We start from the raw sequence: 25,970 nt of genomic DNA on the forward strand, positions 1-25,970 counted from the left end.
AGTTGCTCCAGTACTTTTTTTTCCAAAAAAATTCTAGATAAAGATTTCTCCTTCTCCCCCTCACCCTGTCTGCTGTAGGTCAACTATATAAAGCCCATGGAAGAAATGGTTCTCCTGCTTTCACTAGAGCAAGAGAATCTTTCCTAATGGTTCTGTTTTTTTTTGCCTCTACATTTCCACCTCTGCTTTCCTGGCACTGGACTGAAGAGAGTAAGTGTTAGTCATTGCCCCAACACAAAGATGAATGCAACAATAGGTTCCTAACTCAAACCTTTGTTTAACTTGTGTCAAAATGACCAAGGGTAGTATATTGACAAAGCATCCAAGAACAAAATTTGCTTGCAGACATTCAAAAACAAACCCCAAATATCTGTAAAGTTGGCTCTTGTATTTTTTATTTTGTGCACCAAATGAGATTGCACTACTCATCTGAAAGCTAAAGCAATTTCAGATACCTTCATTACTCATTTATTGAATCAAATTGATTTAGAATAATTTTTGTCTCATGAGTAAGCCGAAATTATAGGCACAGTTGGGATAGACTGATGAGTAAGACAAGGGACTCAAATTGAGGTAAGAAAGTTCACAGGAAGTAGAGTGATTATGGCTGTGGAAAAGAAGACTATTATAAGACTGGACCTTGAGAAGTAGATAATCTTTCTATGGGGTGGGGGAGAGGTGGATAAATATGGTCTAGACAAGTGGCCGGGCACAGAGAAGCAGGTACTGGCAAGATAGACTATGCTGATGGAGTAAACAAGTTTGTGCATGTATGAAAATAACGAGGGATGACATATGGGTATATTATGTAATGATAAAGTTGGAATGTAAGTTATATGATTATTTTATGGGACATATTATTTATTGGAATACAAATTATAAAAACTTTGTAATGGAATACTTCAAACCAGGATATAGGATGCCTTCCTCCACATGTCATATTTCAAAACTCCTTAAGAACTTTTTGCTTTCATTTGTTGAGTAAGTCTGAGTGTGACGTTTGACTTTAAGGGTAGGAGGAATAAACCAAAAAAAAAAATTATAGTAATTTATTAACCTATCTTTCTGAGCTTTAAGGATAAATCAAAGCTTTGTGTTACAATAGTATTTGCTAAAGTTACAGAAGCCCTAAAGGATTTTAAAGTATTACAGTATCTCTCCTTGTTTGATTTATGTCCTATATCCTTGGCCTTAAAAATTCAGCTACATTTTATATTAAAATATTCATAAATATTTTATGAATATAACTTACACAGCTTTCTGGGCCTACTGATTTATCTATATATTTTTTTCCATGAGCAATAGTTCTCCATGGTGGATGTGTAATCAAATTCCTATCATGTAAAGGTCTGAGGGTGGGTCTGTAAATTATACTGATCTTCGTTTTTATCAGCGTGCATGAGACTGTTAATACATCTCACTTATTTATGAACAGATTTGATTATGTGGATGAGTAGCTCTCTGTTCATTCAGTTACCAAGACAGAGCTAATCAACATATTCTTACATAAACTGAGACATAAAATTTGTGTTAAAATCCAATGGAGCAGCAAGCCACACACCTGCTGCAAGCTTAGAGCTGCTAGATTTCTCAATAACTGTCCCTGTGAAACTTTGAGCCAAATAGAAAACAAATCCAAATATATCTTTGTCATAATACTCTGTCACCAAAATTTGGTTTGCTAGATGAACCTTTTAATAAATGAAACTTTAAGACAAAGTCAGCTCTTAAACATGCTTATTATTATTTACATTGTGTTTGTTTTTGTCCTTGAAAAATTTAAACACTAGGCTTCATTTTAATTATTACTTTTTGACTTTAGAATAAAAAAGATAAAATACTTATGCCAGTTCCAGGTGTCTTTAGACATTCTCATACCTCTTTCATTCCATTGTATTATTTGAAAATAATGAAAAAGTGGTATATAATGAAGTGAAACCCTGATTGGACTTTCCCAAAGAGAGACCAGGGCTAGATATAAAAGTTCAACTGGAGGCGGTGTATTGTAGGGTTTAGGTGCATAGACTCTGTTCAGGCCATATGGGTTTGAAACTCAGATCCCCCATTAACCACAGCTGAGTGAACTTGGACAAGTCATTTATCCTCTCCATGACTCAGATTCCTCATTTAGTAAAACGAGGAGAAAGATATAGTATTTATCTCTTAGTGTTGTTGGGAGAATTAATAAGCCAATACACTGAAAGCACTTAGAATAGTGCCTGACATTTAGCAAGCACGTCATAACTGTTACCTCTTATAATTAGAAGCCAGAATTATTTTGCCTTTCTTTATTGTCTTTCTCTGTAACTATCTCTCTCTCTCTTTCTCTCTATTCTTCCTATTTCCATGCAAAGTAATATTTGAAAAATACATTTTCATGATAATTTTAATAGCTGAATGAAATAAGGGAATTGCTATCAAGTATCCTTGCATGATTAGATCCAAATTCTTTTCACATCTGTTTGTGATACAGGAACCATTTGAGATTATAAAAATCAGAGCTCCATTTTGCAGGCCTTTCTGACTTTAGTTTACAGCTTTCAAGCTATTTACCTGGTGTGCCTTAGTCAGCATTCCCCACAGCCTAGATGGATTGATCAACTGTGTCCACACACATAAATATGTCATTCCTAATGTCTTTTCCAGTTATTATGTAGGAAGTCAGAGATGAGTGAGATTAACAGAGTGAAAAACACCAGCTGTAATGATGCTCGATAAAGCTGTCAGGTTTTAAGTCATGGGTTAGTAGCATATCCTGACTCTATAAATGAGATAAAATTTAAACCACACATTAAACAATGCTAGCCCCAGCAGCTCTTAGTGAATTGCAGTCTCTACTGAAAAGTTTCTGTAGAAATACAACATGCCTTCAGTGTGTTGTAGCTTGGATAAAATGAAAAATAGAAATGGTAGACACTTCAATTCCCTTCTGCCTAAGATGAAACAAATTGTTATTACATATAGGCTTTCATTCAAAGCAGAATTGACCCAAAAGAAAACAGAATCATTATTTGAATTAAAATGATTGTGTTATTTTGGCATGAAATTAGAATTTGTGTAAGTTATACAGCTGATTTCTGTGTTATTTCAACTGGGGTACTGGTAAATTATTTAAGTGACTTTCTAAAAGGAAAAAAATTCCCTGATTTGCAGTGTTTGCCAGTTTCCGTTGTATAAACACTCCCACCATTGCCAAAGTCAGCTACTAAACCTGCTGTTGCTGAATTGCAGGGTTAGAAAAATGTGTATAGTTGGCCTCTGTGGGCCACTGGAGCTGCCTCCAGCAAAACTGTGGTTGTTTCTTTTGCTCAAGAAATGCAGAGCAGACATGAATGTCTAAGAGCACCAGTAATGAAGACCCTGGCCATAAAACAGCAGACTTAAACTGAAAGAGTCCAGGTAACTGAAGGAGACAGTGAACTAGAAGAAACTGGTCCTTCTGTACTAGAATGAACTAGAAGGGCATCCAAATTAGAGAAGTGGATTCCATTCTCTGTGACACATGAAGATAGTCTATAGTTAATCAAACTAAACTAAGTTTCTATTCAATCTAATGTATTACTTTAGATCAGTTTAGATCAACCATAAATTGTTCTAGGTAATATGGAAGCTATTACTATATGTAATAAGTTTTTATGACTACATACAACATTTTGTTTTTCTTATAACAAAGTTGTTCATCCCTCAGTTTCCTTATCCTTAGTTCTTAAGATGGGTAGATGGTAATTAGTGTAGTGTTGGGGTCAATTGCTAAACACTTTGATCATTTTGGTGCACAGGTTTAGAGGTATAAACTGCAGTTGAATTTCTCTGCTTATAATAAAGAGGAATTTTAAGGATCAAAGGAAAAACTCAGAAAAAAAAAATAAAATAAAAACCAACGACTATCAGTATTATATGAGGGAAGCAGTGCTATATAAGCGTTTTTAACTGGCTACAAGGCAGCTCAGGGGCCTTTGAAGCAAAGCAATATCTGAAGGGGATTTCAAGTTGTTTACTGTGAGGTGTGTAATACAGAGACTCCCTCTGTGTCTCCTATGATGTCGTCAGTAAATTCTGTATTTCTCACTATTGCTTTTGTATGAGTATATTCTTTGGTGGACCTGGAAGCAAAGAACCAATCATAGACAACTGATACTGAATTTACATGCATAAGAGCTGTATTCTTACATGAAAATAAATACCATTTTCAAAGACTGCAAGTCTGTGAAACAGAAGGCCAAGAAAAATATAAATGGCAGTTCAAGTGTATTGCTGTCTAGGAAATACAGTTTGAGGAATCCATCTTAGTGAAACTTCAGGTATTTATTCACCTCCAGACTAGGGAAAATTATAGTACATGGGAAACAAAACACCTCTATCCCCTTTTGTGGCTTGGACACTGAATATTAAAACTACCTACCAGCATTATTTTTTCATCAAAATTAACATGACATCATTCCACAGCTGTTAGCACAGTCTTTCTTCTTGGAGACCCTTGGCCAGGTAAATACTTTATTATTCAGTACTTCACCCCAAAACATCAATTCCTCAATAGGAAGCACCAACATATTGTTATCTTAGACTATTTGAAAGCCTCAAAATCCTTACCTTGCCATTTCCATCAGTCCTAAACTATTAAATCATAATCCTTATCCAATTCTAAACAAGCTCTCACATTGAAAGATCTGCATTAAACCAAATTTCTAATTCTTAATAAAATCCAACTTTGCCTTTCCCCCTCTGAGATACTATCAAAGTTCTATTGAGAGTAAATCGTCTCTTATCTCTGTAAGCAATAAATAGTTGTGTTTTATCAATGGGCTATATTGGTGATATTTGATGACCTGGCATTCAACAGCATCATTGTTGTAATATGAGAACAGAGCACTGATATATCATATAGTTGTGACGTGAAAAATATGACACCCTCAAATGAGCAGTTTGAGAATTCAGTAGAAATCACTATTTACAAAGTGTGGACAGGATTTAATGAAATTAGGTGTGATAGAGTCTGATAAAGACTAGTCCATCCAACACTAAAAGGATAAGAGGATGGAGCAGGTACCACTTACTAGAACACACAGCCACAGAAGGCAGTATGGAGAGGGCCACTTTACAGGAGTGTGGCTTTAGGGACACAGCCCTTGGCACACCACAAGAGACCAGGGGCAATAATAACGGGGCCTCACTCTACTCCCTCCAGGCTCCTCCTGATCCTCCACACTGGTCAACTCCAACAGGATGTCAGAAGGTAAATAGCCCCTTGATGTAGTCCAAATAAATGAGACTCTTGGGGCAAAAAGAAAGGTGGAGAAGGGTGGAAGAAGACTCTAGAGGGACAAATGGAAGCTATTCTCAGAGATGGTTTCAAGATAGTGGAGTAAGCAGGAACCAGTCTCCCATTTTCATAAAAATGCTGGAAAATGCACATTCCCTATGACCTATTCCTGCAGTGTCTCTCATTTCACATATACTGTGACAAGTTCAATTGCACATATTTAGAAACAGGAGTTGCAGCTAATTTTTGTGTATAATAAAAAAGAGGCATTTCAAAATCCAGAGAATTATGAGGAAGGATATAGAGGGTGTGTCTGCATGTAGTGTGGTATGTGTCAGATACGTATTTGAAAACAACAAGGTAATTCTCATTATGTCAGAAACTGGGAAATACCTGAAATCCGAAATCAACCTGTCGACCATGGAGTGAAATCACAGCAAAAAATATATGTGAGCATGTTTTGATGCAGAATAGTGGGAGCATCAAGAAGGAACCATGCCCAAAGAGTGAGAAGCCAGGGGCGAGAGAAGTCTCAGGTGCAGACAAGAGAGTAATTAATTAGGGTATTATGGCAGAAACACCTAGGTAGTTTGATGCCTACACACTGTCCACTTTGAGCTCCACCGTAGATCAAGTAGCAATAATGATTGTACCTGTCTCTAGCCCAGAACAAATGAGTGTGTGAAACAAAGTCAGAGATTGATGTCCGAAGCCACCGAGATGGGATATGGACTATCCTGTGGCAGAACTCAGTTGTTGCAGCCTGAAGCATTCTTATTCACACCACTGAATATAGCAAAAACCATTGTGGATGCTTTGCTGCCTGCCCATGTGGGTTGCTCAATTAGAGACAGCAATCAAGTGGATAGAGAAGGAACCAAAGAATGAGCACCCAGGTGAAAATCATAGAGTATTTGGGAAAAGCCAACACTGTGAAAGAAAGACAACAAACTCAGCAAAATGTGAAATGCATATTTGAGGAAACAGTTGATAGAGCAATTTGACTAAAACTTTATATAATATGCTTAATGTTCTCAGAAGTATAAAAAAATAAGAACAGTTCGATAAAAAAGAGCCACTTAGAGATTTTTGAAATTAAAAATAGAGTTGTTGAAATAAAAAAGTTAAAAAACAACAAGCTGAGAGCAAAAAGGATTTAGATGAGGGATGAATTGCTGAGCTGGAAGATGGCACTAGGGAGTTTTCTCAGAATATAGCACGAAGAGATGCAAAAAAGGGAAAGTTAAGGCATATGGGGGATAGATCCAAAAGTTTCAAAGTCTATCTGAAAAACATGCCAGCAGAAGGCAAAAAAGAAGGGAAATTCATAGTTGAAAAAAAAAACCTAACAATTTATAAGAGTTGAAGAAAGAAATAATCAACCTTAAGTAGCCAAACAGGAAAAAAATATTCAAAACATAAACACTGAGAGTCCCAGTAGAAGAAAATTTTAGAAAACCAAGGATATGGAGAAAACCCTGAACAATACCAGAGACAACATTGGATTAATGACAAAATTTGACAAAATTTGTGAGAATCAAATCAGATTCAGACTTCTGATCAATACCACTGGCTACAGGAAGACAATGAATCAGTTTCTTCAGTAATTTGAACCTAAAACTCTATACCAAACTATCATTCAGTATTAAGAGAGAAATGAATACATTTTTAAATATAAAAGAATTCAGTTTACCTCCCACAGAATGTCTCAAATTCTCCCACAGAATGTCTAAAATATATTAGAAGACTACTACAGTTAAAAAGGAAAATAAAATAAGTCCTGTTAGACATAATTGGTAAAAAAAAAAAAAAAGCAAAAGTGAGGAAAAATTATTGAAATACATTAAATATTGTTAACATAATTCTTAAAAATATACACTAAATTCTAGAATATATAAATGCATCAGTTGATAAGGGGAAGGGGAAATAGAAGTGGAAGAAAAAAAAACATTAGAACCATTAGAACAAATGCATAATAGTGGGATTATTTTATTGGAAGTCTAATGTAAGAAGTATATTCTCCAGGGAGGTATTTCAAGGGCATATGAACAGTAAAGGGATAATAAAAACAACTCTATAAAGTAGTATATATTAAAATAAAAATGTAGGATTCCAGATCTTCGGTCCTTGCTGCCAAATAGAAGCCATTGGAAAACTAAGACATTGATTGAGGAACAAGAATAAAAATTATCAGGACAAAACAGAGCATTTAAATTGAATTCTTCACTGTTTATATGAATATAAGAAGGCTGTGGTGGTGATAATATAGTACAGTGTTTAATTATTTAAGTACCTTATAATCTTTGTCCACACATTTACAGCTACATTCAATCCCTAACCTGTGCCAACTTTCTAACTTGCTCTGAATAAATTATACCACTGCCTTCATGAATTGTAGTTGTGTCATTGGCACAACCTAGGACAATCACTATTGTCTTTTCATAAAGACATTTTTCTTGGCATCATGATACTGTCCTTTGCTTTTCTCTCTTTAATAAAAGTTGCTCATTTCAGTATCAGTGTTTTCCTGAACAACTGGGTTGTTTTGGTAAATAATATGCAAATAGCAAATGTCTATTCGTTGGATAAGTATCTTTTAACAACTTTCGCTGTTAGAATCTTAGAGCCAGATTAGTGGTAGTATGTGCTAACTGTACAAATCCCCCTTCTATTTCTTTAACCCATATTTTCCCTTCAGTTGGATTTCCAATTGGCAAGCTATCTTTCACTCTCAGTTGCCACTGACTGTGGGACTGAGATTTAGACTCTCAATAGAAAGAGAAACATTATCAAAAACACATCCATTTAAACAGACTCCCTGATTTCAGAAATTTTAAAATTAGAAGAAAAAATGTTGCTTATAATTAAACACATTTATCTTATTCTTTTACATTATACATATTTTTATAAACCAGCTCAAATTTCTAGAAATAGGATACAAATTTAATTCAATAAAGGACCCTATAGCTAGTTTTTTTAGTATCAAGAGAAAAGCAGCCCTTAGCAGGCAGTCATGTGTTTTCAAGAAAGTAATTTACCAAGTTGAAATTCCTTAGCGGATAATAGTCGATGATTCAAAAATATGTTTTATATAAATGTTTATAATCACTATATTGCCATGTTCAAGCAAGAGTTTATGTTCTGGAGATAAAGGGATGGGAGACTGGTTACGTTTCAGTAAGTCGTATTTGCTATGGTTTTGGAAAAGAAGCTGTCTACTCACTGGATTCTTTTGTGATGTTGCTGGCAAATAAGCTCCCCACTGCTGAACTGGGTCTTTTGCCTTCTTTGTATTGCTCCCTCCTTCTGGCCCACTGGTTAATTGCTTCTTCCTGGGAACCATCACTAGCTCTTCCACCTCTTGGGACCAATTCCTGGGTAACTTTTGGAGACTCTTTATTTCCAAATACAAATCTAGATTAAACCACATTAAATATGAAAGTGAGACAACATTTTCAAGATAGGTAAATCAAGACAAAAATATCATATAGTCCAGTCATTGAAACATATAATTACAGTAGACTAGGACTAGATAATTTCATTCAACTTTTTATGGTTTACTTTCAAACTTGTATTACTTAACAAAAAGAGTCATGTATCATTAAAAAAATAGACTTATATGGAGAAAAAGGTGGGGAGGGTGATCACCAAGCATTGCCTCAGTGGATTCAATTCAACAGGTATTCCTAGGGTATTAGCAGTGTGCTTGATACTATATTAGTTAGTGTGGAGAAATGCAAGTAAATTGTTAAGTATTCCCCTAAACTCTCAATAAAGAAATAAAATGTTATTACCTGAATAGTATGTGTAATTATAATCTATGATATTGAGTTTTCTATTAAACTCAAGTACTTATGGTTTGACTTTTTATTAATCAGGAATATACAAATTTCATAATACTTTTGCTGCATATGCTGGCTAAAAATGAAGAAAAGTAAAAAAATGCCAAAATGCATGAAGGCTTTGTTAATTTTATATTTGAATCAATAACAGCTTGAAATACTTTATATAGTTCCAAACTGCTGCTTTCTGTCATCACAAACCACGACATCATGAAACTGTGTATTAGAAGAAACCCCAAACTACTGCAATACAATCAAACTTTAAAAAAAGTAACTGAAAGAGTAAAAAAAAAAAAAAGAAAAGAAAGAAAGAAACCGGAGAACATATAATACCTGGAAAGTAATGTAATGGGTTAAAGTTAAGATTTTTTTGATGTTACCTTTTGATACTGTATGAAAAGCAGGAAATACACATTTTAAAAGAGGCCAACTCTTGACCTTTACTTTTATTCTATTCCCAGCAGCAAATGAGTACTTATAATTGGATTTTTGCAAATTAAAATCAAATTTATCAATATCAAAATTTATTTTCAGAACTATTTAACAAATGGGATATATCTATGAAGAAGTAAGTGTATTTATTAATATACATAATTATTAATATCCATTTATGTAACAACTTAAAATTCACTTGTCAGAGGCCTGGCAAGGTGGCTCACACCTGTAATCTCAGCACTTTGGGAGCCTGAGGAGGGAGGATTGCTTGAAGCTAGAGGTTTGAGAACAGCCTGGGCAACATAGCAAGACTTATCTATAAATTTTAAAATTAGCTGGGTGTGGTGGCATGCACGTGTTGTCTGAGCTACTTGAGAGGCTGAGGTGGGAGAATCGCTTGAGCCCAAGAGTTTGAAGCTACAGTGAGCTATGATCACACCAGTGTACTCCAGCCTGTGTGACACAGTAAGACCCTGTTTCTAAAAAAATAAAATAAAATACAATTCACTTGTTGAGGTTAAACAGGTGAGGAGGAAGAAGAATCATTACCTAATTCATTTTCCATTACTTTACGGTGGATTCCTACTCTTATGAGGGTGACAGGAAAACAACATTTGTTCTATAATATTCAGTGTTCACTTTCTACATACTAATTTCTAAAGTGTTGTTTATTGGAGTGGCCACAATGAGCAAGATGACTTTTGCTCGCTGGAATGTGACAGAGTGGTGGAACTTTTAAAACTAATATAGAACTGATCTCTGGCCATTTCTCCAATGCTTGTTCTACTTCCACTATTTTTTGAGATTGAGAGTCTAGGTTAACTATGAAGGCATTCATCAGGAAGATAATTTTCTGATATCAAATATTTTACATGTAATAGCAATTCTTTTTTGAAAGTGTGGAGTACAAAAGAAATCGTATGGACCTAGGAAACTATGTGTGATAGTATGGCGCTAGGATATGGTGGGAAGACTTTTCCTCCAGGATCTTTTCATATACTTTTGATCTTTTCAAAGTAGGGGAAAGGATACAGTATGTTTTAAAATGTGATCTGAAAACCATTGAAATGCCCACCAACTACAAGGTATCATTTCCACTGTTTGGTATTTGTGAACTCTTAGGTTTGCAAAGAATACAGAATTTTACCAAGTAATCATTCAGTATAAGCTTGAACACACCCTAGACTCAAATTTATTTCCTATTGAGTCAGTCTAATCCTTGTATACTACAATATGATAGAAAGTTTTTATGTGATGCATTGAATCTACATCTCAGTAATCTTCTTTCACATGTGAACCTCCCCTTTATTCCATGAATACCCAGTAGATATTTATCAAGCCTTTCAAGGAGTCAGGCAATTTGTTTGTACTGAAATGAAGACATTCAAATCTCTTGAGGGACTCTATTAAAATACACACTATCACTTTGTAGCAACAATATATTAATCCACTAAAAAACACAAATGTTTTACCAATTGCTATGGTTTGAATATATGTGTCCCCCCAAAATGTGTATGTTGCAACCTAAGATCCAATGTGATATTATTAAGAGGTGGGGCCTTTAGAGGTGATCAAGTCTTCAGGGCTCTGCTCTCATGGATTGGCTTAGTATTCTTTAGAAGGGCTAGAATTAACTAGTTAGGGCTTTTTGCCCTTCTGTGTCTGCCACGTGAGGATGCAGCAACAGGGAGCCATCTTGGTAGCAGCAAGGCACTTAATACCTCACCAGACACTTCATACCTCACCAGACACTGCACACCGGCACCTTGACCTTCGACTTCTCAGCCTCTAGAACTGTAAAAAACAAATTTATGTTCTGTATAAATTACCCAGTCTCTGGTATGTTGTTACAATAGCACAAATGGATTGAGATACCAAACCTGAGTGTGAAAGTGGAAAGCTACCACCTTGAAAGCCAGGGCAGAGGCCTAGGAAGTGAATGGGAAGGCCACGAAAAAGCAGCAGATCCGGGAGGAGCCCTGCTGGAGAAAAGGCATTGCCACTGAAACAAGGATCTTGGAAAGTGCGTGTGCTGAGATATGTTGAAGTGAGCACGGGTGTTGAAAGCTCCTAATTTCACCAGAAGTCAGTTTGCTGGGAACTATCCCAACAGTTGTATTCTGCTATGAGAAATGAAGTAATTTTTTATTCACCTTTTTATTCCCAGTGTTTGGTGCAGAACATGGGACCACAAACTTTCTCAGATTTTCACAAGTCTCAGATTTGTGCCTTGATGTGAACTCTTAGAATCACTCCTACTTTAGGAGAAATAAAACATTTTACACATTGTATGTAAGTTTTGTGTTACATTACATACAAAGGGCTGTTTATGGCTATTTCTATGCCATGTAAAATATCATCTAATCCTCATTGTAATTTTCTCAGGCTAGCCTACTTTTGGTTTCCTCATTACATTTTTTTATGATATAGAATTTCTGGTTCTTTGGCAGAGCTCTTAAAGATATATTCACTCCATTAACAGCTGAATAAATGAAGCCTTGAGCAACTACTTTTTTACCCAACAATGTATAGCCCTTACCTGATAGAGGAAGAACTCAGTGTTTAGTTATTAAAGGTTTGACTGGTATCTTTCCTTTATAACACGATGGCTGTTACTTCCAGCCACACCCCCATACCACACCCACCTTCTCTTGTTTATCTAGTTCAGAGGTCACAGATTGTTTACTTTGTACTGTGTCTCTCAAATCTCATGATCTGCAGACTCATACCTTAAAGAATGCAGGTCTCCTGCTATTTGGAAAGTCAGAAGGCCTGTCTGTACTGGACCTGCGTTTTCCTTCCCTTAGGACACGCTAGTTCACCAACACTCCAGACTTGCTCACATACAGCCTGCTTTACTCATTTATATCACCTGCCCGGCCCCTGTAGACAGTTCACATTGTGACTTCTAATCTAATTGATTTCTAAACACACATACACGGTGGAAGAAACTACACAAATATTATAGTGAACACTCATGTCAGGGACTCTGAATCTGAGGCACATGCATAGATGTTAAGGGGTTAGAGGACCCCTTTTCAAAATGTAAGCAAAGTTTATGCCTATATCAATTTTATAATTTTCTGGTAAAACAGTCCAAAAGTGTCCCAGTTTCTCAAAGCAATATACTCCCTGAAAAAATTACCCAGGTTTAGCCTGAGATGTCAGTAGTATAAAGACAATAATGTTGAATAAAGTATAAAGATATCCATAGTTCTGGGAGAGTTCAATCTATGCAAACATTTATAGATTCAAATATTTGGGTATATATATATAAATATTATAACTGTTAAACTATTTTCCTGGGTTTTTTTTGTTTTGTTTTTTGTTGTTGTTGTTATTTGTTTTGGTATGTGAACTATTCAAAGAAACCTGATGTGACTTCCCTGCATTTGATTTTTCATTCAATAAATATTGGAGCACCTATACTACAGGACAGGTACTATCTAATTTTATGAATATAGTAATGATCAAAACAGGAAAAATCCATGCCCTCCTGGAACTTATATGTTAGTGAAGGAAGATAGAACAAAACCAAAATAAACCAGTAAAATATATAGCAGATTAGAAGGCAAAAAGTGCTGTGCATAAATGGAAAAAGGATAGTGTTTGCCTGGGCTGTAATGAAGATGGTTCAGATTGCAATTTTAAATGGAATGGTCTGAGAAGACCTTCCTGAGAGCATGCTGTGTGAGCAAAAATCTAAAGGAGATGAGGAGATGAGAATGAACTATGTAGACATACAGGGGAAGACTGGTCCAAGTAGTGGGAGCAGTCCATGCAGAGGGCCTGATGTGGATCTGGGCTGGAAGATTCTAGGAAGTAAGTCAATATGGCTGGAAGAGTGATCAAGGAGAAGGGTACAGGGAGAGAGTTGTAGGAACAGCCTTTTCATGAATCAGTAACACAGGGAACCAGTGGCTGGAATTGTTTACCAAATGGGACGGTTTCAAAATCTGATGTGTAATATCAGCTTTGAGAGAATTCTGACTTGAACTATTGATTTTCTTAAGAAATGTTTCTCACTAGGAGAGGCAGGACAGGGAGGAACATGCCTCTGGGAGAAGGAGAGACAACTTGGGAGATATATTCATCCAGGTGAGCATGTGTTTCCTTTGGGAGACACAATTGTTCTTACTGCAGGTTCCCTTGCAGTTCCAAATAACTATAGACTGAAGCCAGTGTTGGGATTAATGTCATTGATCCCGATTTCTGGATATTGGCACCAGGAAGCAGTCCCCATGACTGATGGTCCTTGCTTTAGGGTGTTCATATCAAGCAGATGACCATAGAGTTTTCATACTGTTCTAGGGCACTTACTCTCTACAAAGCAAATTTCATATTTTATTCTAACAGTTACGTAATTGATTATGCTTTTTGTATTTTATTTCTACTTCCAAATTTTACTAATTTCATTCAAAAATCTACAGACAGAACTACAAAGAAAATATACCTTCTCCTTTAAGTTTCATCATTCCAAATATAATTTCTGAGGCTATTAGGATTATTACCAGCAGTTTGGAAGGAGTTTTTACTCATTCAAAATGTATTGTAATTTACAATATGGAATAATGCAAACATTAAATATAAAATAATTTGGACTCGTGAAAAAACAAGGGCCTTCTATGAAGTGACCAAAATGATATAGTGCTGATTCAAGATTGAAAGCAGACAGGCAGAATTATGTACTTAGGAACGAACTTCCATCTTAGCCCTTCTTGAGGTCTGGAGAGCTTCTGGGTTCTATCAATAGTTTGGTCCAAGTAACGCACAAGGGAGGTCAGAGGTCTGCTGGAGGTCAGAGGCCCCATGGTGGCTCAGTGAGGATTAGGCATGGTCGTTTCTGTTTTTTGTCCTTTGTTTTAATTACTATTCCACATGGCCTCCCAAGACATACATACAATGCCTCTGTAACACCACAGCAAGGTTTAAAAATATATTTTATTACAAACGTATTCTTCCTATTCTTCTGAACATGCTTAGCTTGCAAGAGGGAAAGAAATGGTGGATTATTTAAGAATGGCAAAGGCTAACATTTCCTATAAAAATGATTTGGCAACATATCAACCTTTTAAAGAGAAATTGATATATATATATATATATTTTTTTTTTACATTAAACTGCAGGCTTGGAGATGCACTATTTATGGGTGGAGTGGGTGATAATGTAAAGAAACAGACTGATATATGCTTGCCTGTGTTCATCTAACTCTAAAATATATATCTTTAGCAATAAAGAAAACATCTCAAGCAATTTTAAAAAAGCCCTCATCTTAAGACTTTCCAAAGCTAAAATATGTAAAAATAATGAAAGTTAATGAATCTGTATAGCTCACCATACCTTTCAAAGCTTGCTTCTGAGGTGGCATCAACATGTGTATTTTGTGACAGTAATTTTCCTTTGAGTCATTTTTGTTCTCATCTTCTTTAGAATTTGGCCCCATTGATGCAATCCTTTAGCACTATGCTGGCTCTTGTTTAAAACTGGTTAGTCCAAGGTTTTCTTTATCTTGGTTACCATGTAGGTCGACATCATTGGTCGGTGTTTTCTCAATAAGAAACAGATTATCTGAAGCACACACTGCACAGTTGGACTCAGCACTGTTTGCTGAAAAATGTGTTTGAAAACAGACTTTGTCATCATTTTCATTTGAAAGGTCTTCAAAATCTCTGTAGCACACATTCTTCACCACTGGTAATATCTGGCTTTTGTCTTTTTCAACATTTTCCAGAGAGCTGGGTGACTCTTTAGGGTTTTTCATTCCCATGGGACAATTATAAAAAAAACTGTAGTTTCTTTATCTTAACTAATTTTTGCTCTAACTCATCAGTTATGAAGGTCATAACTAGAACTTTTGTTTTGCTCAGGGCTGCTATCTCTGGATGACTTGCTGCGGCTCTGGTTCCATTCCACAGTGCTGTGGCTAACACCATTGAGCAGATTCTTAGCTGCTAGGCTGCTGCCAGAGGCAGGCCTGAGATTAAGACATGGCGTAATCTTCCTTTCCAGTAGTTGCTGTGCTTTTGCATGAGAGTCACTATGTAAAATGGCTTTGTTAAAGTCTCTGTCAGTCACATTAATCTGCTCCTTCTCAGAATCTATCACACAGTCAGCACAATGATTAAAAGAAAATGTACTCTCTGGCTTTTCCTTAGGTTTTGAAGGTCTGGTGGCCCAGTGAGGTGGGCTGAATGAGGTGCAAGACTGCAGAGAAGTTTGACTGGAAGGGAAAGATACAGAATTTGAGTTCTCACAGCATTCTGCAGGTAGAGTCTTGCTTCCTTTGCAGTAGATGTTGGCTGCAGTAGATGTGAGTTGCATGCTCACAGAAGATGAAGAACTAAAGTTGAAGTCTTTGCCATCTTGAACTGGAAAGATGTCAGTAATGGTACTTGGCAAACAATTTATTCCTTCTGTGCTTTGCTGTATGTGTGAGTCTGATGTGATGTTTCCTGGGATATCAAAGTTGATTTTTCTCTCTTTTTCCACATCTTTGGAATCCTCAAAAGGCATTTTACTTAAATCTGCATTACTTAAACTTGTGGTCTTTTGAGTATTATGTGAAGTAGGAAGAATTTTTTTGAGAATAGTCTTAGACTCAGAGAAATATTTCTTTCTGGGGGTGTTCTGACTAATTTTAAAGACCTTCTGCTGAGAGATAGCAGATTCTACCTCACAATCATCTAAGACTGTAGATAGTGTGTCAGGCTTATTTTTCTTTCTCTCCAGAGTTGAGGTTAGAGAAATCACCACTGTATCAAAATTCTTCTCCTTCTGGACACCACACACGCCAGGAGGAGAGACACACAAACAATCTCAACTCTGATGCTTGCTTTCAAGCTGCCACATTTCAGGGTGCCTAATACCAGACTGATGGAGACGTGAAAGGTTCTTTAGTAGTGCGATTGGAGGAAATGTTTCTGTATTTAGTTACTGTTTTCCTTTCTTTTAGGATGAGTTATATTAATTAGTATATTCTGTGTCTTACTCATATAGTTGACTTTAATTTCTTTTCTTTCAATGGTTACTTTCAGCAATGGGCTCTCGGTTATGGCGATTTCTCCTTCATGTTTAGATGGCACCTCAGGTTTTAGTTCTTCCACTAATATATTCTTACGTTTAGGAAAGCAGCTCCTAGAACTGTAGCATCTCTGAATGGGTCTGAGAGAGAAATGCTGTCAACATTTTGGATGTGTCTTTTTTGTTGGGAACTGTATTCCTGGTTTACAGAAAAAGTTTTTCTTGATTTCTATTTGCACATTGAAAGCCTCAAGTTTCACTTCTGTAATAAATTTGCCTTTTGCTGGCTTAAAAGCTTCTACTGTGCCTGGGAGATTCTGTAATGTAATGTTTTCTGATAATGATTCTCCATAGTCGTTAAATATAATCATAGGTAAGACTTTTTCCAGTTGATGAGAGACAGCCAAAGGAGGATCATCATTTCCCTTCTTCCTACCTATTTTGCTGTCAGATGGATGCTGTTTCTTATCTTTAGGGAGAAAAGAAGAATTCTGCTTTTCATTCACAGAAGCAGACATACCCTCATCTCCATTTTCCTTAGATTTCCCTAATGCCCCAGGCTGATGAAACACAGGCTCCAAGGTGTCTCCTTTGACTTCCTTTTCAAGAGCTTTTATATTTTCTTGGCATGTTCAGCCAGTAGGCTGAGATACACCTAAAGAGGAAGCAAAAAAGTAAAAATTAAAAAGGTTTATGTGTCCACTTAGAGAACAGATGTTCCAATTTCCAGAATAAAATGCAATGCAAATCCTTTGTAAGTATTTTGGGTATCGGTTTTCATTCATTTATAGCATGTCAAAATGTTTTTCACAAAAGGTCATTTATAATAAATATATCATTTTAAATCAACCAATTCTCTTAGAGTGTAGAAATATCACCTGGTACTTTTACAAAGTAAGAATTTAATTAAGCTTTACTCTAAAACAGCAACTTCCAAAAGTCGGTGAAATGAAAATTTCACAAGAAACCTATGCAACTAAATTTTAAGTGCAACTCTTGATAAAGAACAGCTTGCTATGATCGGGTATTTGAACATGGCATTATACTACAGGCTAAGTCAAGCTCAATATAATTTGAGATGGTACAACAAATGAAGATGCGGGTAAAAAGAATGGAATTAGACAGACTTTCAAACATGTCCAGTAGTATCCTTTGCCCTGGGCTTTTTATAGAATAGGTTCACAAACTCAAAGTCTGTGGCATTTAAACAGGTAACATAAACAGATGAAGCAGGCTGGGTGTACATATTCTTTGCTAGTCAGCTCCAGCCATGTGAAAAGGTGTCCTAGTGTTACCGGATCCTCTCATGTTTTCCAGAAGAGAACTAGAATCTGGATTTTTTTCTATACTGCAAAATATCTTAATTTCTAAGGATTAGTTCAATTTTTTTTTTTTTTTTAATGACCCTCTATAGATGGAGACCAGCATACTTAGGGACCAGATTTTGCCCAAGAACTACCAGCTTGCAACCTGCACTCCTCTGTTTTATAATATTAAAATATATTCTTATGAGAAGCTTGTGAACCTGAACATGAGGCACCAGAGCTTTTGTGAAAAACAGTGGGCAAAAATATCTCAAATTCTATTTTAAACTATATCTGAGATTATTTGTTAAGAAAGAAGAATGGGCAACAAGTGAATACTTATATCATAAAAATTGATGAACAAGGTGTCAAAAAGGACATTTTAAATAAGTTTAAAATTGGAATGGATTCTTTATACCTTTATTTTAAATGTTTTTAATTTAAACATGATTTTTATTTGTACTTATAAATTTTTACATAAAATGCTTATAATTATATAAATACTTATATAGAGAAAAAAATTCTCTTCAACAGGAAAAAGAACAGCATCGAGCATACTGAGGTCACCTGAGGAGTCTAACCATTCCCATTTGCCTCTCTTCTAGCCTGAAGGAAAGTCTTCTCTCTTGGCAGGTACTGAAATAGTTTCCAGTGGGCTTGGTCACAATCTGAGATCTGTAATGTGGAGGTCATAATAGAAAAGACATAGAGACCTATCTCTCTAAAGGCCATTTACAATAGACCATGGACACAATAACAATTTATAGATTGATGGACTGCCTTCCAGAACTGGACTTTATTCTTTCTTCTTGAAATAACATCTTCATGCCAGGAGCCATTATGTTTATACCCCCTTTCAATTTTATAATTTTATATTTTATAGACCCTTTTAATTGACTACATTTTAATTTCTGCAAAAAGGGATATAGAGCAGAGAAAGTTATGTAATAATGCATTGATAACAGATTCTAAGAATAATGGGTCCTAATAGTCCATATCTGGATAAATATTTTTATTTAGATTTTTATTAGTTATAATACATATCATTAATAATGCAGAAGTATATAAATAATAACTATAGGCCAAGTTTCAAAAGCAGTTTGTATGTTTTTATCTTCCTAGTTTTATAGACAGTCCTGTGATAAAGAAGAAAGTACATAAACTAAGCAGTTCATTTTATACATACTTAGAAAATCATTGAATTGGACTTATATACTGTGGTATTCAAGATTTCCCATTTTTTACAGGCTTTTCTTCTTTTCCTCATCATTTTGGGGAGCTGTGGGTCTTCAGTTTTCACTGCCCTTTGAAAATATCAAATAAATTTGAAATTATTTTCCCATCAGAATTTAGGTTTAATCAAATTACTGAGTAACTAACTCACTTGCCAACTTGATAGCATGGGTATCTTTCTGTGGTATCCCTATATTCTTTTCCTTTAGATATATTTTATTGTTGTAATTACATGTACCCTTTTTGTTTAGTTCCATCTCAACTACTTAGTGCATTGTTATATATATATGTACATGTGTATATACATGTATATTCAAACATATAGATATGTAAAACATATACACATATATTTGTATTTGTAGACATTTAGGAGGCAAGTTGATGCGTATTGTTTAATTATTTTTATGTTTCGTTGTTTCCGATATTAACAGAAACACCCAATTTTTTGTAAACTTAGCCTAAATCCAATATTATGAAATTTGTAGCCCTGCCAAAAATTAAGTGGGGTAGGGAGATGGTTTGCCTTCATTGTACTGTCATATATAACCATATTTAAATATTATGATTGAGTACACATGTTGGTAGAGTTGGTAATTCATTGCAGAAGACTAAATTCTTTACCTTAACTGTGAAAGAAAGGGTTATATTCTCTGTTGATGATGTCTTAACTAATAGAAAGTGTTGGAGAAGGCATCAGCGGGAAGGCCATCTCCTAACTTCCTAATTGTCACCTCAAGCAGGCACCTGCCTGTGCTCAGCGCTAAGCCTGATTCCAATTGCTTTACTTTAAAAAAATTAATCTATCTGCAAAGATGAAAAGGAAATAGTTTCCCATGGAAGCAGTTTGCTTTAAGTGTATTTGGTCAGGCCAGGCTATATCTTTGGACACCTCAGTCAAAAAGCTTGACTCTTACTTGTTTTATGTAAAATGAGGCTGCTTTGTGGTCAGTTTTGGCAAAAATTTATTAAAATTCTTCATAACTCATCTCTCTCCTCAAAATCCTCCAAATCATAAAATCTGTTGATTTAAAATCCTTTTTATTCCACCTCTCCAAGTCTCTTAATTTTCTGAAAATTCTTTTTCCTAAGGCTGCCTTTTTATATAGAGCAATTGATATTCTTTTGGCATCTTTCAATTAACCTGTCTACATTCTCTTGCAATAAGCAGAACTACATCTCTGTAGCTTATGAGGTGAGCAGTAATCCATTCTTCTTAGAAGGCCAATGTGGGGATTGGGTAGGGTAGAGAATTACAAATGCACAATTTAATATCTTTCTTTTTTTAGCCCTGTCTTACACATAATTGGGACTTCTAATTTAAAAATGCTTCAAAAGCACTTGACTAGGTATAGCTACTATAGAAAAATGTATGGAGATTCCTCAAAAAATTTAAAAAAAAAACTACCATAGGATCCAGTAATTCCACTCGTGAGTATATATCCAAAGGAAATGAAATCAGTATTTCAAATATCTGCATTCCCATGTTTATTGTATAGCTATCACAAGTCAAGATATGGAATCAACCTAACTGTCTAACAACAAGTGGAGAAAGAAAATGTGGTATATATACAGAATGGAATATTATTCAGCCATAAAAAATGGAATCCTGCTATTAGTGACTACATGGATGAACCTGGAGGACATCATGTTAAATGAAATAAACCAGACACAGAAAGACAAATACCATGTGATCTCATTCATATGTGGAATCTCAAAAAAGGCTGACATAATAGGAGCAGAGAGTAGAACAGTGGTTAACAGAGATTGAGGGGGAGAAAGGGGTAGGAAGGTGGGGAGTGGTTGGCCAACAGGTTCAAAGTCCCAGTTAGATTGGACCAATGAATTCTGGTGTTCTGTTGCACACTAGGAAGACTGTGGTTAACAGTAAAACATTGCATATTGCAAAACAGCTACAAGAGAGGCTTTTGAATGTTCTCACCACACAAAAAATGATAAATGCATGATGTAATGGACAAACTACATTGATTGGATCATTACACACCATAGCTATGTATTGAAATATCAAATTGTACCTTATAAATTTTTACAATTACAGGGCCAAATAAATAAATGCTTTTTTAAAAAGCACATGACTAGGTTAGTGATTTTTCTCAATGGTTTCACATAGTTTAAACAGAAAAATGTAGCCTGCTGCACTGGGTTTGAGAGCACTGGACTTTGACCCAGAAGATCTGGGTCTGTACTGTGGCTCTGCTTCTTACTCAGCAGGTTGTGTCATATCTGTGAGGCTGAGTTTCCTTTACCTTTAAGACAGAAATGCTAACAAAATTTAACTTGCAAAGTTATCTTGAAGAAACACAACTGAAAACATTATTAATGGTTCCAGTGAAATGGTACTTGCTATTCTTAACCTCTGTTATTGTATATATACATAACAATTAGAATATACCCGTAATTAGAGCTGAGCAGTGGCTGGCTTTGGGAGACTTACCATCGTATCAGAGCTGCAGGTGAGGTCTTCAATGAAGCTGACCAAATCATACATTCTTTTTGCACTAGAATGTCTAGAAGTTTTCAAGATTATCTCATTCAGAGCTCTCAGTCTGTATGTGAAAAACTGGGACCCAGACCATCCATGCTTCCTGAATCTCACTAACGGTGGCAAACCACTAATTAGGTAAGCTCTCTCTTTGAGCAGACACATGTCGTACAGATGCCCGGGAGATATGGTTAGGCTTTGTGTCCCCACCCAAATCTCATATTGAATTGTAATCCCCAGGTGCTGAAGGAGAGACCTGGTGGTAGGTGATTGGATCATGGCAGGGGGCAGTTTTCCCCATGCTGTTCTCATGAGAGTGAGTGAGTTCTCCTGAGATCTGATGGTTTTGTAAGCATTTGGAAGTTCCTCCTTCATACACAATCTCTCTCACCTGCTGCTATGTAAGACGTCCCCTTGTGCCATGATTGTAACTTTCCTCAAGCCACCCCAACCATGTGGAACTGTGAGTCGATTAAACCTCTTTTGTTTATAAATTACCCAGCCTCGGGGAGTGTCTTTATGGCAGTGTGAAAACAGGCTAATACACCTGGATTGCTTCTGACCATAAAGAACATATTTTATAGTCCGTTTTCACTTTAGCATTGAGAAAGCACAACTTTGTTCCAGAAAATTGAATGTACTGTTTCATATGAACCTAGTATCTAGCACAGTGCCAGACACATAATAGGTACGTAATACATATGCATAAATAAATAAATTAGATAGACAGCTCCAATCTGTACCTAACTATGGTTTCAATCAAGTGTCTTCTTGTATTTTTAAACATACTTTCCTTTTACAATGTATTTGAATTTGTTGATAATTAAAATTCTGTTTTAAAAGAAATAAGTTGCTCGTAATTTTTCCTACTAGTTATCTCTCTTGCTCTGTACTTGCATAAGAGGCACCCAAATCAGCTGATGGCAGTGTCTTGAATCATTGGCTATAGGGGTACTATCTATTCTATTTTAATTGAATGGCAGCAAACATTTCTTCCTTTTTGCCTGTTAAACATGGCATGGCTGTAGCTGCATTTTCTAAATTGATCCTAAGCAAAATGAGGAGTGAGAGAAGGTATTCTTTAAAATCCCAGGCTTCTGTTTCTATACCCTCTCTTGTCCTGTATGACCTTCTTCCTGCAATATGGTTGACCATGTTATGCTCTCTCCAGTCTCTCTCTCTATTTTAGAAAGGCCTATATAAAGATACAATAAGATGCTTAGAACATAAGCAATGTAGGGACACTGAAGAAAGTTTTGGCTATTAAATAATTTGATATTTGATTTTTCAAAAAATTTCAAAATAGTCATTGACTATTTTGTAGAACATTGTTGAACTTCCTCACACATGGTTTAGAATTTGTCATTTTAATTTCACAGGGAGACACCAAAATAATTTTAAAGCTTTCCTAAAATGATTTCATAACATTTACATATTTTCTATCTCTAAAACAACTATTTTACACTGTCTCTTCTCCAGCCTCCTATCTGTCCTCCTCTTCCCACACTCTCAATGATGGGCTTGACACATTCCTCATAGGAAACAGAAGCTGACTGAAACTGTTTCTGCCTTCCAATACTAATTAATTGTTAATTAATACAAACTGACTTCGTTGAATTTATATCATAGTCTATGAAATCTCTTTTATTTTGTGGAAAAAGTAAGTGTACCTGAACCATTTTCCTGCAATTTATCCTCTCCTCTCCTCTCCTGCAATATCCATTTCTGTCTTTCTCTGCATCACTCCATCTACTATTGCATGTCACTGTTCACCTTTACAGCAACACATCTTCATGGATTTGTCTATATTTTCTGAGTCCACTTTCTCTCCTCACAGCTTTCTCAGGCCCACTCCAGGAACTACCGTATCACTTATCCCTACCACTCCACTGAGGGTGCTCTTACCCACATCACCAGTGACATCCATATTGTCAAAGCCAAGAGTCAATTCTGTGTCATCTTAGGCACACTCTCAGCAGAATTTGACACAACTGATCACTCTGTTCCTCTTGCATCACTTTTTTTCTTTTAACTCCATGGTAACACACTCTTCTGATCCTTATCTTTCTCTACTGGGCACTCCCTCGTAGATGCTTTGCTTGCTCAGTCTTGAACCTTTGACATCTTCAGGGTTCCCTTCATTTATTCATCAACTCTTTCCCTAGGAAATCTTGTTTGAGAGCTTCAAAATAATATACCTAGGTGATTCTAAAATTCATAATTTTACTCCTAAAATTTATAATTTCTTAAGCCCTGAAGTCTAAGCTTAAATTTCAACTGCCAAATTGATATGTCTATTCATATGTCTAATTGGAATCCCAAACTCATAAAGTCCCCAATTGAGCTCTTAATGTCATCTGCCTTCATTTCTTTTCTTCCCCAAATCTTTCCAATCTCAGTCAACAGCATCACCATCCATCTAGCTTAAGTCAAACACCCAGATGTTGTCCTTGACCCTTCTCTTTAACCTTCCTCATCCAATCCATCAGCAAGTTTGCCCTACTCTGTTTCTAAACATCTTATCCCAAATATGTCTGTTTGTTTTCTACTCCATTGTTACCACCCCAATCCAAGCCACTAGATATATTTTTAAAAATCTGGACTAGTGCAATAACTTCCTAGCTGTTTCTCTTATTTCTATATTCTTATCTTTTGATTATATAGCAGCCAGATTGATTTTTTAAAAGCATAAATCATGTTATCCCACCCCCTGCTGAAAACTCTCTAATGGCCTCTCATTTCACTTTGAAAAATTCTAAGCACCTTTTTTTTTTTTACACATATACATAAAATACCATTTTATTCACAAGTAAAATATATCACTACTAAACCTTTGGGTTTACATTAAGGAATCCATTTTACTACAAATTTCTTGGGTTTATATTTGTAATGTTAATTTTTTTCTGTACAAAATTGGCAATAAAGCTCAGGAAAGTTGCTATGATTGCTGTTATATATCAGCTGAATCCTATCATATCTGATGTCTTTATATTGGATTTTATAGGGTTTTTTTTTCCATCTGCGCTTTGACTCATTACTATAATTTACAAGAAGAAAGGGGAAACATGTAAACTGGAAATACTAACAATATCTTTTTACTGCAGAATTACACAGTAATACTGTTACACTCGGAAAATTATTGGATGATAAAGATTCTTTTGGGGGGGAAGATATTGTTATAAAGTTTTACTGGTGTCATTTTTCTGACAAATTGCCTAAAAATTACCTAAAATTTCAATTGCTAAGTTGGAATATTTTCCTTGAAACAGTCAAAGGAAATGTACTATTACCAATAAAAAGAGAAAGATTCACAAAGGGGTAGATAATGATATAATGATTGCTATGAAAATTCTAGAAGGAGACTAAATATGAAATTCAGAAGGTTAAACGCTTAACTTCCAGGGTAGCACAGCATCCAGTACTCTTTGTAATTCCCACTGGCTTCAGTTTCCTGTAGAATCTGAAAGAATTCTTAGTGTTTATATTATGACTTCATTTTCCCAATTTTAGCATAATGTCTATGCTCTCTGTACTATATTTTTAAGGAAATTCATACACACAAAACAGGTTCTGAAAAGTTCAAGTGTAAAAATATTTGGAGAAAATTTAAAATTTCCATTTAAAGGATGTTTAAAGTGTATAAACTTACCCATTACTGTCATTTCTGATTTTAAATGGCATGAGATTTAAACTATATTTGTCCTTAAATTAAAAAAAAAATTGTAAGAGCATAAGAAGAGTTATATAGGAAAACAGTTGTTTCAATAATGCCCATATATCACTTCAGATTTGCTCTCAGCTTCTTGGTTACAAACCTGGGACCTGATCAGTAATTCTTAGCGAATAGTTTGCCAGTGTCTTGAAAGTAAGGCGCCTTAGTTAAGATCATTGAAGGCTGTTTTGGTGCCTATTGCAAGTTGTTCTTTATATTTTTACCTCCTTCTCTGTGCTGAAAAACACTGATGAGTAAATGCATTTATATCTGTATTTATATGCATTTGTGTGGATGAATGTTTGAATTCATTAAATTTTTAATGGAAACATTCAAATCTCATATGTGATGAAACCAAATTTACTTTCCCCAAGCATATGATGGGCAGGTTGTTGAGGCACACAGGGAGCATTTAAGTCCATCTATAGAAAAGGCCCTTGGTGATCACTGGAGCATAAATTGCTTAAGGTCTTGAGATTAGAAGAACAGGTATCAAAAACTTCAATACTAAACTAACTAACTTAACCATAACCTTTGTTGGAATGCCATCACTCTATTTGACTCACAACTGATCAAATGTAACTTAATGGATAAAGATAATCCTTGGAGACACAAGAAGCCCACCCTACAAACTTTTCTTTCTTTCTTTTTTTTTTTTTTTTTT

At 35.5% G+C, this 25,970-nt stretch overlaps 1 protein-coding gene across 1 annotated transcript in view; it reads right to left on the reverse strand.

The window, feature by feature from the left end:
- The window catches only part of LOC105524730, a 52,285-nt gene extending 36,981 nt beyond the window's left edge, over positions 1 to 15,304 (reverse strand). The window contains exons 1-2 of the mRNA XM_011960118.1: positions 15,055 to 15,304; positions 8,484 to 8,654 (exon numbers count right to left, since the gene is read on the reverse strand). Coding sequence (XP_011815508.1) covers positions 8,484 to 8,654; positions 15,055 to 15,304 — 421 coding nt within the window. The remainder of the gene's footprint in view (positions 1 to 8,483; positions 8,655 to 15,054) is intronic.
- Positions 15,305 to 25,970: the final 10,666 nt, after the last annotated feature.

The sequence above is a fragment of the Colobus angolensis genome, unplaced genomic scaffold, assembly GCF_000951035.1.
Source record: "Colobus angolensis palliatus isolate OR3802 unplaced genomic scaffold, Cang.pa_1.0 Scaffold504, whole genome shotgun sequence".
Lineage (NCBI taxonomy): Eukaryota > Metazoa > Chordata > Mammalia > Primates > Cercopithecidae > Colobus > Colobus angolensis.